The sequence below is a fragment of the Brassica rapa genome, chromosome A05 (assembly GCF_000309985.2).
Source record: "Brassica rapa cultivar Chiifu-401-42 chromosome A05, CAAS_Brap_v3.01, whole genome shotgun sequence".
NCBI classification, from domain to species: Eukaryota; Viridiplantae; Streptophyta; class Magnoliopsida; order Brassicales; family Brassicaceae; genus Brassica; species Brassica rapa.
In genome coordinates, this window is record NC_024799.2 from 23,899,004 (window position 1) to 23,913,893 (window position 14,890).

Sequence of the window (14,890 nt, forward strand, 5' to 3'; positions counted from 1 at the left end):
ATATAATCATTTCAGTTTAGTATTGTTAGGTTGTTGATCAAGCATAAGAAGTAGTATGTTCTATGAAACTTAAAACTGTGATGCTCTGTTGTATACATATACTGTATATTATTACAGTAGCTTTATTCATAATCTGAAATTATTCATAATTAAACCCTTTAACAAAAAAAAAAAGCTTTATTCATAATCAGTTGTTCAAACAAAAAAAAGCTTTATTCATAATTAATTTTTTTCTTTTTGACTAAAATGAATACAAAGAATGTAGTACTGTATGTGTTAGTAAGTTTGATAAGATAAATGAAATTAGTCTATGATCATTACCCTTAACAATAAACAATGGACTAATCATGGTAATTGAGAAACTAATATTTCTTGTTAGCGTTGCTCTAGCTTTTGTCCTTTGGAAACTGTTAGGCTAATTCAGTTCTTAAGTGTTTTTTAAACTTTTCTGGACATTTAGATTTAGCTTTATAAGCAGAATGAGATCCAAGTTATACCTTGTATCAATTGTTCATTATTCACTTAATGAAATTCACATTCTTAGCAAAAAAATATAATATTGTGATCCCGCTTGTTCAGGCCTATTTTCCCATTAATCAAAATGCTTTCTCGATGACTGATTAAATTTTAGAAGAATTTGTTTCAGTTACTGTTTTTCTTACCTCACTTAAATAGATAAAATTGTGCAAATATTTGGCGGTTTAGCGTCGAAACTGTTTCTTTCAATTACTACATGTAGATCCAGAGGAACAAAAATTATTGTCCTGTCGAGCTAGTTTCGTTGTTCTTGAAGGGTCCTAACTCCTAACTATCTACATGCATCAAAATTTGTGTCTGTTTGACTGTTTTGTAACTTCTTCATCTGCTCTCATTACTCTTTTGAATGTGAGACTAACTCAAAACGATGTTCCAGAACGCGTAAAGCTGAACTTCTTTGTGGAAAAAAAAATAACAATTGATAACATAAGTCAAAAATACACACAAGAAAACGTCAAATCTTAATCACTTCAATTTTTGCTACGAAGGTTGCATATTTTATGACAAACAAGAAACATGTTTTAAAATACTGCTAGATACGAGTTATGGTGTTCATCATTTATTAACCGCCGACAGTTTCATATTTTAAAAGGTAAATTGTGTGTTACTTACGTATGTTTTAGAAAAAGTGTATTAGTTACGTAGGTTTTCCTAAGAGCTAATTTTAATAAACTACCCAGTTCTACCCTGAGTCCTTGACAAACACACACACACACACACACACACACACACACACATATATCAAATTATATATATATAAAAGTAAGGGGGCATGGTTTAGAACTTAGAACTGAAGCATTTGGAATTAGAAAGTAAGGGTTTATACACTTAAATTATTTTAGTAATTAAAAGAAAATTCTACACTATTGTCTTGATTCTGCGTTAAGATTTAGAATATTCACATGTAAACTTTCTTTCTCCTTGTTTGGATTTCTAAACCATTCTAAGTTCTATAAATATGTTCAAAAAGAGGTTCCGTATACTTCTATATATATACTAACTATACAACCCAAAAATGGCGACCTCTTATAAAGGAAATATAACTTCATGAGATATACTTTTTTGTTGAAATGTATACCCGTGGAAGATATATGTATGGACGATTATGTATATGAAGTTAATAATTTTTATTATACAATATTAAGCGAAGTCATTTAAACAACAATAATAATCAATACTGGCATAATGAAAAAAGTATAAATTTTTCAAAGATTCTGCGTAAAGTAAAGAAAGTGGTAGATAACACGTGTACGTGCAGATTCGAGTTATTAGTTTTTATAAAAATGATAAACCCTTACATTGTTATAAGCGAATCAATAAACTTGAATATACTGTATATGATGATTTTATTTATATTTATATACTAGGGTCGGTCCGCTCTACGGGCGGGATATTAGTTAATTTGATATTCACTAAATGCTCGAGTTGAAATTTGTTTTAAGATTCAAGAATTTGGTTATCTGTTATGTCTTACTTATTAGTATGCGGTGGTACAGTTGTTTTTCGATTATTTTTGCTTTGGTATTGTATCAAATTAACTAATTATCTAACTCATAATTATAGATGTACAAATGTGGATTTGTGATAAAGTTTGATGACAATACTGTTTTTTTTAATTCTTATTCATAGTGGAGTGTGCATGTGTCAGAAAGAGGCCTATAACAACTTTTATGTTTTTGTGTATGGATTTTAAATATATATTATTTTGTATAATGCATACTTGTTCTACAACATTTGCTTGTAGACTAAAAAAATTGTTTTCTATATTTTTAAAAAAGAAAATATTTAGTCTAGAATATAACATGCACATATGTATTGACTATATATAAAAGTTGAGTGTTATTTTAAAATGACATATGTATAGAGATTTTTTAACCATTACTTCACTGGCACAAAACATTTATAACTGTAAATATCTTCTTTTAAAAGCAAAACTAATAAAAGCGTATACAACAAATGTATTTTGATTTATATTATATGCATCAAGTTATAAAGGTTTGAAACATTGCAAAACTGTTTGAAGCAAAGTTTTTAACTTCACGATTTTCATCTTGATGTCAGTTCAGTGTCGGCCCTGGCCACAAGCAGAAGAAGCATGGGCTTCCAGCTGACACGATAATAAGTATTTTCGCGGCTACATATTTATAAAAAGTGACTTTAGCCTAGTGGTTCTAAGAGAAATTACCAGTGCTAGAGGTGCTGGGTTCAATTACCTTTAACTGCATTTATTTATTTTGACCCTAAATATAAAATGGGACACGTGTCACTCCCAAAACGCACGAATTGATGACGTGGCTTCACGGGAGAGAGGCGAACATTTCTTATTTTCTTTATATATATAGATATAGATACAAGCTGGCTTCTTATAGAAACTGGCGAATACATTAATCTGCTAAACGTAAACAAAAAAAGTATAAAGAAAAATTCGTTTTTTGTGCGTTCAAACATATATCCACGTTGGGAAACTGTTTCATGTTGTGATATCAGCTCTTAAGTCAAATTAACAATCGTACCCTTTATGTCAAAATTTAAAGTTTGCTTCCTTTGTTGGCAATGCTATTCTATGCAGAGGCAACCCGTTCTAAATATCTTTCGAATTACTGACTGAAAAACTAACATATATCACACCCTTATGTTAATTTATGAACCATATGAGAAACTTTTCACTACATTATTAATCACAACTGATTATTATATATGAATATTTCGAATGGTATACCCAGTGTTACTTAAAAAAAGGAAACTCAAGTGTTCTATATACAATAATTACAAGAGTTAGTCTGGGTTGCAATCTAAATATATGATTATAACAAATAATAGCGTTATTTTAACAAATTATTAAATATAACAAAAAAATAAAAAAAATAGCGTTAAAAAAAACAATTGCGTTAATTTCAGGTCTAATATTATTGGTAAACAGAATTGCACAAAAAAAAACTCAGCCGTAGGACCTGTAGCGTCTGCATGAGCAACACGTGTCGGTCCAGAAGAAGACAATGGCCATGATTCTGTAATAATCATTTTTAACCAAAAAACCTAAGAAAATACACTAACAACTCTCTCGTATTTCAGTGTGCCACAAACCACTTAAATAATATTCCTCCCTTTTATATAATTTTTTTTTTTAAAAGATCGCTGTTTCACAATGTAAAATATATTAAAATTGTTACTATCTTCAATATTTAAAACAGTTAAATAAATTACATCTATATTTTTTTTTCTAATTAAATTATTTTTAATTTATATTTTTCATTAAAATTTAGAAAAAGTAGAAAATTTAAATCTTTGTGTTTTAAACCACAATATCATATATTATAAAACAGATGAAATATTTTATTATATCAGTATTTTCAAATTATTATATTTCTTTATTCACCGGAAGCCGCTTCAAAAATTCCAAATTATTGACAATTTAAATTACTTTTGTTTCGGAATAAAAAAATGAAAACTGGGTCCACATAATTAGGTGGTATTAATTTGTAATTAAATAATGTGACTTTCTGCAGCCGTCATTTCTTTCTCGTTTAAATTGTGTGTATTAATCTTTACAATATTATAAGTTTATAACTCTTCAACATCGTACAAGCATTCTTAGAGTGAGATAGAGAGAATACTGGTGAGATAGAGAGATGGGCCATCACTCGTGCTGCAACAAGCAAAAAGTGAAGAGAGGGCTTTGGTCGCCGGAAGAAGACGAAAAGCTCATCAACTATATCAACACATATGGCCATGGATGTTGGAGCTCTGTTCCCAAACATGCAGGCATATTTTTATATATGGGTTTTGTTTCTTGAGTGATCTATTGATAAAAATATGTCTTTTAGGTTTCGATCAATTTGTGCTTTTGCGTGTGTGTTATATTCAGGTTTGCAGAGATGTGGAAAGAGTTGTAGATTAAGATGGATAAATTATTTAAGACCTGATCTTAAACGTGGAAGCTTCTCTTCTCAAGAAGCTGCTCTTATCATTGAGCTTCATAGCCTTCTTGGTAACAGGTAACATTAGTTTTTGAGAGAGTGTTATATCAATACCACTTTTGCTACCTTTCATCTTTTATATTAATGCAATAAAATGTTAAAAAAAAACAGGTAACATTACATATGTATGTGAATTATATATTGAACTGAAATTTCGTCAAAAGTGAATTACTTTGATAAATTTTATTTTTATGTTATGGATTTTTGACAGATGGGCTCAAATTGCCAAACATCTACCTGGAAGAACAGATAACGAGGTCAAGAATTTCTGGAACTCAAGCATAAAAAAGAAGCTCATGTCTCACCATCATCATGGTCATCATTATCATATCTCATCAATGGCGAGTTTGCTCACTAACCTTCCTTATCACAACGGATTCAACTCTACTAATGGCGGCGATGAAGGTTCAAGATTCATGTCAAATATCATCATCACAAACACTAACCCTAATTTCATCACTCCAAGTCACCTCTCTCTTCCTTCTCCTCACGTTATGGCCCCATTAATGTTCTCAACCTCTAGAGAAGGAGATTTCAAGTTTCCAACCACTACCAACACAAACCAGTCTCATCAAGATCATAACAACCTCTACAACAATCTTGACATTTTGTCAGCCACACCAATCATAAATAGTCATCATCATCATTATGATAATGATTCCCAGCTGCCATCACTACCAGATCTCCCAGCGAGCACCATTTGCACTTATCAGGAAACCCTTCAAGATTGCGATGATGGCAATGAAGTGTTTGTAACACCATACAACAGTAATGGTGATGACCCTCGGAGCATTCCATTAGTGGCCACAAAGTTATTATGTGAACAAGTTCTTGAAGAAAAAATATTATCCTCCTCGCCAATTACACAAGACCACGGCCTTCTTATCCCCACCAAGTACAACTTGCAAATGCCTGGTGACCATCATAATCGAGTGGTCTCATACATCAATCACATGATCATACCATCATCATCATCATCCTCGCCATCCCCAATATCTTGTGGACAGTACGTCATCACTTAAGCAAGCCCTAGTCCTACTCCAACATGGGATTCCTAGACATGGGTACGTAATAAATACATATATAGAGTCTACATACGTTTTTTCGATATCTAAAGAGGGAAAAGATTACATAAATAATCACCCACATGTGTTGATAAAGTCCTGTCCATATATTATTTTATACTACATAGTATAAGAATTTATGATTGTTACATTTAATATTTATATATATATATATTGGCATATTGCATTTTATTTGTTTAATGGGTGACAACCATGAATGTTGTTAGTTCTTCCTCATGTTATTATAGTCTGTGTGAGTTGTAGGAAAAGGTTACTCCTACGTTGAATGGCCGCATACAAACACACACATGTACGTAAGCAAGCACGTATGCGTGGAGGGTGTACGATCTCTCTTCACGTCACCTACGTACAAATTGTGTTTGTATATGGTCAGTTTTGTTTTAGCCTCTCTATTGGAGATTACTGTTGTCATGATAGATCGTGGGGTCAAGATGTGGACTGTTGTAATTCAGTGCAACTTTCATGTACAATGTATCCCTGGCCAACTGTGAGATTCTCTTTTTGGTCATTTTAAAATATTATCTTTGGCGAAAACACACAAGCTATCATCAACCTCAAGTACTGGGTGTTTCATAATTAGAGCAGTGATAATTTATCAGCATATGAATAAAAAGATTCCTTGGATAATAAACTATCCACTAAAAAGAGTTTAAAGGTTAATGACCAAAACAAGAAGATCTTTAAAATTTATAACTCGACTCCAAGATTCAACAACACATCAAAACATGGATCTTAATACATCCGAGTTATTTATGAGATCGAAGTTTTAGATTTTTCTAGCCTGAAAGAACACAAGAAGAAGGGACTTAACCGGCCTATTAGATAACCGGAGATTCTAGGCGGTGACTCTGTGACGCCCTTTAGCTATTCTCCGAGCAATGACCCTCCGTCCACCTTTGGTTGCTTTCCTGTTCATATTCAGACATTCACTAGTCCAGTAAGTAAACAGAAATCACTCGTAACACCATGTACAAATATATAAATGTTCTGATTACTTTTTATTAGTGAGATTTGATGGAAAGTTGTAGAATTTCCATCATTTAGGGGATTAAAGGTTTGATTTTCACATTATGCTGAGGAATAGAAGTAAAACTATAGGGCTGTTCGTTTGGTTGCCGCAGGTACCGGCGGCAGCGGCAGCGTCAACATTCTGCGTCAACTCTTGTTCGTTTCGTTAACGCAGGAAGCTGCGTCTGACGCCGCGTCCGAACGCCGCGTCCTACGGCTGACGCCGATAAAATATGCGGTCGCGATATAATATGCGGCAGCGTCAGCGTCTGCGAAACGAACAACAACTGTCTTCATTGATGCTGACGCCGCCGCTGACGCTGACGCCGAAACCTGCGACAACCAAACGAACAGGACTTATATCCTCGAAGTTACACACAACGATACATACCGAGCAAAGAATCCATGGTTACGTTTGCGCCTGATGGTGCTAGGTTGGAATGTCCTCTTGGGGAATAAAAGCAATGGCTCACTCGAAGGATCAACTACATCACCCCAAGAACAAAGATCTCATCAACACAGCAAAAAGTGTGCAACTTTGCAAAGTAGAAACAAACAATAGACTCAAAGCTGAAACATTTTATAATTTTCATTACACGCACAACTCAAGCACATAGCGCATAGTCAGATTCTTAACCCTCCAACAAAAGCACCTTTATACCATAACCCATCAGCAAATGGGCAATAACAAGACTAAGCCCACCTAAAGTTTAACACTTTCAATCTTGTTTCTATTACGTAAGCACTTTCTGATGATTCCCTCAAGGATCAAATTACCAATCAAGCTACTCACTAGAGACTTAAGTACCTTCTGGTAAGAAGAACTCGAGGGAAGGGAGACCAGATGGGTGGAGAAACCCACGTTCCGTGAGCTCCTTAAGCGTAACAGTATCGTTACGAGGGGAATGGAGCGAGCTCTGTAGATTCGAAAACGACGGGGGGAAATAAGGCGGGAGTTCTGGTCCCTGAGGAGCTATCTGCTGAATCGATCTGAGATTGTTCTGTAGGAGATTCGTCGTCGGCTTCGAGAGGAAGCGATTCATCAGCGAAGCTCCCGACCTGATTAGGGTTTTGGCCGCCATTTCTTCTCCGAGATTGTGATTGCTTCTTCCCCTGAGAGCTTTCACTCGCTCGAAGATGTGCGAGAAAGACGAAATATCTATGGGCTATGGGCCGTAGGCCCAGTTTAGTAATTAAACAGATCGAGATCGTTTTTTTGATAATTTATCAAAGACGTTGAGAAAATCGGCATTAAATTTCTCATGTAACAAGACAAGCATTAACTAGAGATACTGTGAAAGAGTATGGATTCACCGTTAAGCATTAACTAGAGAGTGTCGTCGCTGAAAACAATTGTGCAAGAGTATGGATTCGCCAGTTTTACTAGCTACTATGTCATCGTTGTGCTTCCATCACACTAGGCCGTCTTAAAGATCGACAATTCTTTACAAAGTTGGTTCAAAGGTCTTCCTATCCTTTTCCTTGTCGTTGAAACTATTGTACAAGAATGTGAACTCGCCAGATTTACTTCCTACTACGTCATCGCTGCGTCTTCATCACATTATGATGTCTCAAACTTCAACAGTTTTTCACAGAGTCAGCTTAGCGACCCTCTCACCGGAGCTACTATCATCTTCTTCTATAGAGGTTTTCGGACTTCTTGCTCTCAAAACCCAATTAATCGATTTTTCAACGTCAATTTCGACTTCTTTATCTTCTTTCAAACGTGAATTTTAGGACTACAAATGAAGCTTTTTTATGGGTTTTTTCTGTTTAGCCACATTTATTTTTCGTTGTGTTTTATATATTTTCGTCTATCATCTTAGCATCGAAGATCTCTTCGGTTGTAATCGATTTGACTCTTTGGGTTTTTAATCTAACATAAGCATTTGTGTCAAAGAATAAGAAAAAAAAAACTAGAGAGTGTCGTCTACAAAATCTACAATGCTCATGAATCTAGCTGCTATTAATTGCAGCATCGTGTAGATCATTAGGCTCCCCGGTGAGAGGAATCAGTTGGGCCTAGATTTAATTAGCTGTTTTGGGCCACATTTAATTTTGTTACCTATAATCGATTAACTGTTAAATAATGTAACGTTCTAAATTTGATTTAACTATTCGAGCGTCTTTCCAATGAAGAAATCATTTCCTTGTAAATTGTGGTGGTCAACGAAGAGAATCGGACGGCGGAAATTCCACGTGTCGTTATGCTGGAGCCGATCACACCGTCCAACTTAAAGAAAGGGTAAAGAGGCGGCGACGTGGATCCCAACTTAAAATGGGCTTTTATGTGGGGCCCATTTTGTCCAGCCGAACATCAATGTATAAATGCCCACGTGGGACCCAAATTCTCTTTACCATCTGCCAATGCAGTGAGAATTATATCATTATTTTATTTTGTTAATAGTTAATACTAATTATTTTGCTATTCTTTAGTGGATTTTACCTGATGAATATTATTACATTGGTTGTTCAATAAAAAAAATGAATATTATAACATTAAAATGAAATAATTTTAAATATAATTTATTGTTTTAAGAAAATTGTGTTTTTTCGGCCAAGAAAATAGTTAACCAGAGGTAGGTTAATCATTTAATTCATTTGGGGTGACACAAATTAAATCAATTCGTAGAAAAAGGTAAAAAAGTAGATATAATTCGTGGTTTAATCGCTTTTTGGCATTTTATCATTTGTCAAAGACCCTTCGCCAGAACCACAGCATCATCATATACTCGACTCGAGCTTCCTCTTGAGATCTTTCTGTCTTTATTTTTTTTTCACAAACCTCTCTTCTTCATTCATCACTCTCTCTGAGGCACCGTTGGGCGATAATAATGGGTAACTTATCTTCTCTACTCATAAATAAATGTTCCTGATCTCGCGGATCCGTTTTCCTTCTGATCAGATCAGTTTCCGCTTCTTCTTTTTGATCCAAGCGTTATTCGTTTTAGATTTCAGTTTCTCTAAGTTCTGTGATTAGGTTTTGTGATCTATCTAGCTGTAAACCTCTTTGCTCACAAGGTGTTAGATTGTGAGTGTCAATGATCATTTTTGAGGCTAGATTTGCTTGATTACTCTCGAAATCTCAGAGATTTGTCTTGAATCACGGCTAGGTTTGAGTGCTGGGAAAATGAAATTAAGGATTCTGGGTTTAAAGAAGTAATTAAAAGTCTTGATTTTGAAGTTGTTATTGAATACTTTAGATCTCAGTTGTTTTACATGTGGGGAAGATCTTGCTTTGTTCAGAGGGCTTACTTGTACTAGAGGGGCTTATTTGATTTCTTCATTGTGTTGTAAAACGCAGATGCTGCTTGCTCTACCCAGCTTATCGATGGAGATGGTACCTTTAATGTTACTGGGGTTGATCATTTTATCAAGGAGGTTAAGCTGGAAGAATGTGGTCTTTCTTATGCGGTTGTCTCCATTATGGGTCCACAGAGTAGTGGTATGTTTTCAAAGTCCTTGACTGCAAAAGCTGTTGCCTCTTCTAGATCCATGCTTTCTGACGTCATTCTGGTTGAATTTGCAGGGAAGAGTACGCTCTTGAATCATTTGTTTGGGACAAACTTTAGAGAAATGGATGCTTTTAGTGGAAGGCATGTTCTGCTCTTTGTAATCATCGTTGGAAGAATACTTTAGCTTCTAATTTAATATTCTTTCAGGTCTCAGACGACTAAAGGAATCTGGATTGCTAGATGCGCTGGTATTGAGCCTTGCACCGTTGTGATGGATTTAAAGGGTACCGATGGGAGAGAGCGTGGAGAGGTATGTAGCCTCGGTAGTACTTGTCATATGTGGTTCTTTTACTATATTGTATCAAACATCAGTTAGTATCATTTTATTTTGAGCTTTTGCACTGATAATGAAGACTTTTATGAAGCTTGGCTTGTGTGGCTTACAGTCTTAACTTACGTTTATTTTTGTTGTATTCGCCTGTTAGGATGATACTGCTTTCGAGAAACAGAGTGCTCTTTTTGCACTTGCTGTCTCAAACATAGTTCTCATAAACATGTAAGTGGGTTTCTCCGCTCTCTCTTTCGTAGATGTCATGGCATTCTTTTCTGTCTTCATCTTATAGCGTACTGGATCTCGGATTTCTAATGCAGGTGGTGTCATGATATTGGTCGGGAACAAGCAGCAAATAAACCTCTACTGAAGACTGTGTTCCAGGTAAGTGTCTGCATCTTCTTATCAAGATGAGTCATCTCTTATCCGAATTCTTAACTCATTTGCTTTTCCTTCTACCTACGATCAGGTTATGATGAGGTTGTTTAGCCCGCGGAAGAAGACTCTGATGTTTGTCATTAGAGATAAAACACGGGTATGTATGCATTTTGTATTTTTCCATTTACTAAGCGCTAGCTTGCATTTTGTGTTTTTTTCCTTCATCACTCTGTTTTGGATTATAAGTTGTGGATGAATATTTGCAGACGCCATTGGAAAATTTAGAACCAGTGCTGAGGGAAGATATTCAAAAGGTAAAATAAGAGACATTCTTTAGCTTTTATTCGCTTTGACTATACAATCCCTTATATTTTTCTTTTAAATGCAGATCTGGGATTCAGTCCCCAAGCCTCAAGCACACAAAGAGACTCCACTTAGTGATTTCTTCAATGTACGTCTACTTAAACATTGGATAAGAACTTTGTATCCTTCTTCTTTCGGTAGGATCAAGAAATTTGTTTTTTTTTCTTGTGTGACAGGTTGAAGTAGTTGCTCTCTCTAGTTATGAAGAAAAGGAAGAGCAATTCAAATAGCAGGTAATTTGCTTTACATTTTGGATGAACTCCAGGGTCACCTGACGTAATTTGCTCAACAGATGGCTTATTAATGCTTTGCTATAATTGTGTTTGTGAAAGGTCTATAATTTGAGACAACGGTTCTTCCAGTCTGTCGCACCTGGCGGACTCGCTGGTGATCGACGAGGAGTTGTCCCTGCCAATGCGTTTGCTTTTAGTGCAAAACAGATGTGGCAAGTCATCAAAGAAAACAAAGACTTGGACCTTCCAGCACACAAGGTAAATGTGCTTGCTTAAGGCTCTCGGCCCATCACTCATACGTCATTGTTCCTTACAGTCTTGTTATTTATACGCTGCCTATACGCAGGTCATGGTAGCAACTGTGCGATGTGAGGAAATTGCCAATGAGAAGTTTGCTAGTTTTATTGCGAACGAGGTGAAGTGTCTTGATCACGTTTTAATCCTTGTCAGCGACTTTTTAGCTAACATTCATATCTACACGTTGTACAGAATTGGCGTGAATTAGAAGAAGCTGTGCAGTCTGGTCCTGTTTCCAGATTTGGAAAAAAGCTGAGCTCAATCCTCCAATCTTGCCTATCAGAGTACGAATTTAGTGCTGAGTTTTTCTGTACAGTTTTTTTTTTCTTGTGAGCTGATATTATTGAATTATAGGTTGCTTAATGCATATATTATATTTTAGGACGGTAGGAATATCCTTTTCATGTGTGTCCTGATGTTTGTCATAGGTATGACACAGAAGCGACATACTTTGAAGAAGGTGTAAGATCATCCAAGAAACAACAGCTGCAAGAGAAGTTATTGCAAGTAATGCATATACCTACTTGTGTTTTATTGCAATCAGGCGTCACCTGAAAACATTCAGGGACTTGCATAAAAAGCAGATAAGTTGTATTAGGCACTCATTTTTTTATTGTTCTCTGCAGCTTGTTCAACCAACTTTCCAAGACTTGTTTGGACATTTGAGATCTGGAGCACTTGAAACTTCAAGGATGCTTTTGAGAAGGCCTTGAATGCTGGAGAAGCCTTTTCATCATCAGCCGACTCATGCGCTCAGTCTTGCATGTCTAAGTTTGATAAAGGATGTGAAGGTATGGCTTATTGTTGTTACTGCTTAAAATATTGTGATATAGTAGGATAGCATTTTGGAACTAGAAGATTATAATACGAAAGAAGCATTGAAAGATATCCGATATAGATTGGAATTACTGAGGATATGTTTTGTTGCAGAGGCTGTTATTGAACAAGCAAAATGGGATACATCTAAAACTCGGGAAAAGCTTCAGCGTGACATTGAAGCCCATATCTCATCTGTCCGTACTGAAAAGTTGTCTGAATTGACGACTCTGTACCAGGTAAATAGAATCCTCAAGCAGAAAAAGCCATGCATATTAATCTGGACCTTCCTAATAGAACATGGTTATTGCAGTCAAAACTAAATGTAGCATTATCCGGACCGGTGGAAGCTCTCCTAGATGGAGCTAATGATGAAGCATGGCCAGCAATAAGAAAGCTATTGAAACGAGAAGCAAAATTGGCTGTCTATGGTCTCTCTGATGCACTATCTGGTTTCGACATGGACAAGGAAACACAGAATAAAATGCTCACTGACCTTGAGAACTATGCACGAGGTATTGTTGAAACAAAGGCAAAGGAAGAGGCTGGAAGAGCTTTGATGCGCATGAAGGACAGGTGACTCCATTTTACTACTCTGTCATCACTTCTTTATCCATAACTTCCCTCGTTTGCACAGCTCTCTGATTAAACAAAGTTCTATCCAGGTTTGCTACAATCTTCAGCCATGATTCTGATTCAATGCCACGTGTTTGGACTGGAAAGGAAGACATCAGAGAAATCACCAAAATGGCTCATTCTGCAGTATGATCCCCTACCTTATATAGCAATATCGCAGCACCTATTCATTGACTTGGTTGCAAATTTTAGATTTTGATGTTACCGTTTTGTTCTCCTTTTCTAGTCCTTGAAGCTGCTTTCGGTTATGGCTGTTATCCGCTTGGATGATGAACTCGACAATATTGAGAAGACATTGACTCTGGCTCTGGTTAATTCTACAAGCAACAATGCTACCAACAAGAGCATCAGCACAATTGATTCACTTGCGTCAAGCACTTGGGAGCAGGTGACTTAAAAACCTCAGTCAGTGTAGATAATGAATACATATTGGTCTTTAACTCTTGTTCCCCCCTCCTTAAGATATATAAAATCTCTATCCGTACCTTCTTATTATCAGGTTGCTCCAGAAAAGACGTTGATCACACCTGTACAGTTTAAATCACTGTGGAGACAATTCAAAAACGAGACAGAATATACCGTTACACAGGCTATTTCTGCACATGTACGCTAATGTTTTTTGAAATGTTATTAGAATCTGATCTCTTTTCTCATTTGGTGGGTCACATTGAATTTCAGGAAGCTAACCGACGGAATAACAACTGGTTGCCACCTCCGTGGGCAATGCTTGCCCTGGTTGTTCTTGGATTTAATGAATTTATGACTCTCTTAAGGTACTCGTCACCCACTCTTTTGAATCGACTTTGTTTTTTTTTTTTCATATAAAGGAGATTCTCCCCACACACATTACCCTTGCTTGCATCTCTTTGTGGCAGAAATCCTCTATGGCTCTTGGTTCTGTTTGTTGGATACCTTGTTTCCAAAGCCTTGTGGGTGCAACTAAACATTTCAGAAGAGTTCCGCAACGGAGCGGTATGATCAAGTTTTCCATCATTCATTTCTTCATTTGATGTCAGTAATAATAAACTCTCTGAATTGCTAATGTTTCATTTGTGATCAACAACAGCTACCTGGACTTCTTTCATTGTCAACCAAGTTCCTTCCAACGGTCATGAACCTTCTTAAAAAACTCGCGGAAGACGGACAAGCGCCAGCCACAAATGCCAGCCAAAATTCGATGAACTCCTTAACTCAGTCGGAGGTTACAACCAATGGAGAAAGCAGCAGCAGTAGTAGCTCTAGTTCGTCTCTAGTGAGATCCGTTCCCATTGACAAAAGTGCATAGAACAAAGAACCAGACAAGCTTAAGCTGTTTCTCCGAACCCACGAACCTAGATACTTCAAATGTCGTTACCCGTACAAAAGGGTAGCTCTCTCATTTTTGGTGTTGATCAGAGGGATTCAGAGCCCTACGTTTATGTCACTGAAGGCATTTGGTTACACTTTCAGGTGCCAAAGCCTTATTGTATGTTACTAGACAAAGAATGTGTTGCAGACAACAAAAAAAACTCATATGATTATGTAGTGATGTGGTTTATTGTATCTGATAAAAAAGAATGTTCCTTGAAGAAAACCGGGTTTTTGGTTTATATGTGAGATTCAGATTTGGTTTGTTGATTGAAGAGAATTTCAGTTTCTATGGTAATGCAAGCTTTTTTTTTTACTCAGTTTTCAACTCGAAAAATATGATCTTCTGTTAGGCTTTAGACGGTTAGACCAACCTTCAAACTCTAAAGGAAGAACATAGAAAAGTGTTCAGATACAGTAAAAAGTG

The 14,890-nt window shown here is 36.1% G+C and overlaps 2 protein-coding genes and 1 pseudogene across 4 annotated transcripts; 2 read left to right on the forward strand and 1 right to left on the reverse strand.

The window, feature by feature from the left end:
* Positions 1 to 2,761: 2,761 nt before the first annotated feature.
* Positions 2,762 to 6,310, forward strand: LOC103870087 (transcription factor MYB26-like). 3 transcript variants are annotated; one of them, XM_009148189.3, is made up of 4 exons: positions 2,762 to 4,299; positions 4,403 to 4,532; positions 4,726 to 5,578; positions 5,827 to 6,310. In XM_009148189.3, the coding sequence occupies exons 1-3, from the start codon at positions 4,167 to 4,169 to the stop codon at positions 5,534 to 5,536; spliced, it is 1,074 nt and encodes a 357-aa protein (XP_009146437.1). In that variant the 5' UTR covers positions 2,762 to 4,166; the 3' UTR covers positions 5,537 to 5,578; positions 5,827 to 6,310. The 3 variants fall into 3 exon arrangements, with proteins under 3 accessions (XP_009146437.1, XP_018514268.1, XP_009146436.1); XM_018658752.2 differs by having other exon boundaries at positions 5,843 to 6,310; XM_009148188.3 differs by having other exon boundaries at positions 2,763 to 4,299; positions 4,726 to 6,310.
* LOC103870086 lies at positions 6,203 to 7,743 on the reverse strand. The gene is made up of 3 exons (XM_009148187.3): positions 7,416 to 7,743; positions 6,999 to 7,092; positions 6,203 to 6,507 (listed from the first exon to the last, which is right to left on the reverse strand). Exons 1-3 carry the CDS (start codon positions 7,687 to 7,689, stop codon positions 6,435 to 6,437), a joined length of 441 nt encoding a protein of 146 aa, XP_009146435.1. The 5' UTR covers positions 7,690 to 7,743; the 3' UTR covers positions 6,203 to 6,434.
* A 304-nt stretch (positions 7,744 to 8,047) lies between these two features.
* On the forward strand, positions 8,048 to 14,783 carry LOC103870088 (annotated as a pseudogene).
* The last annotated feature ends 107 nt before the right edge of the window (positions 14,784 to 14,890 follow it).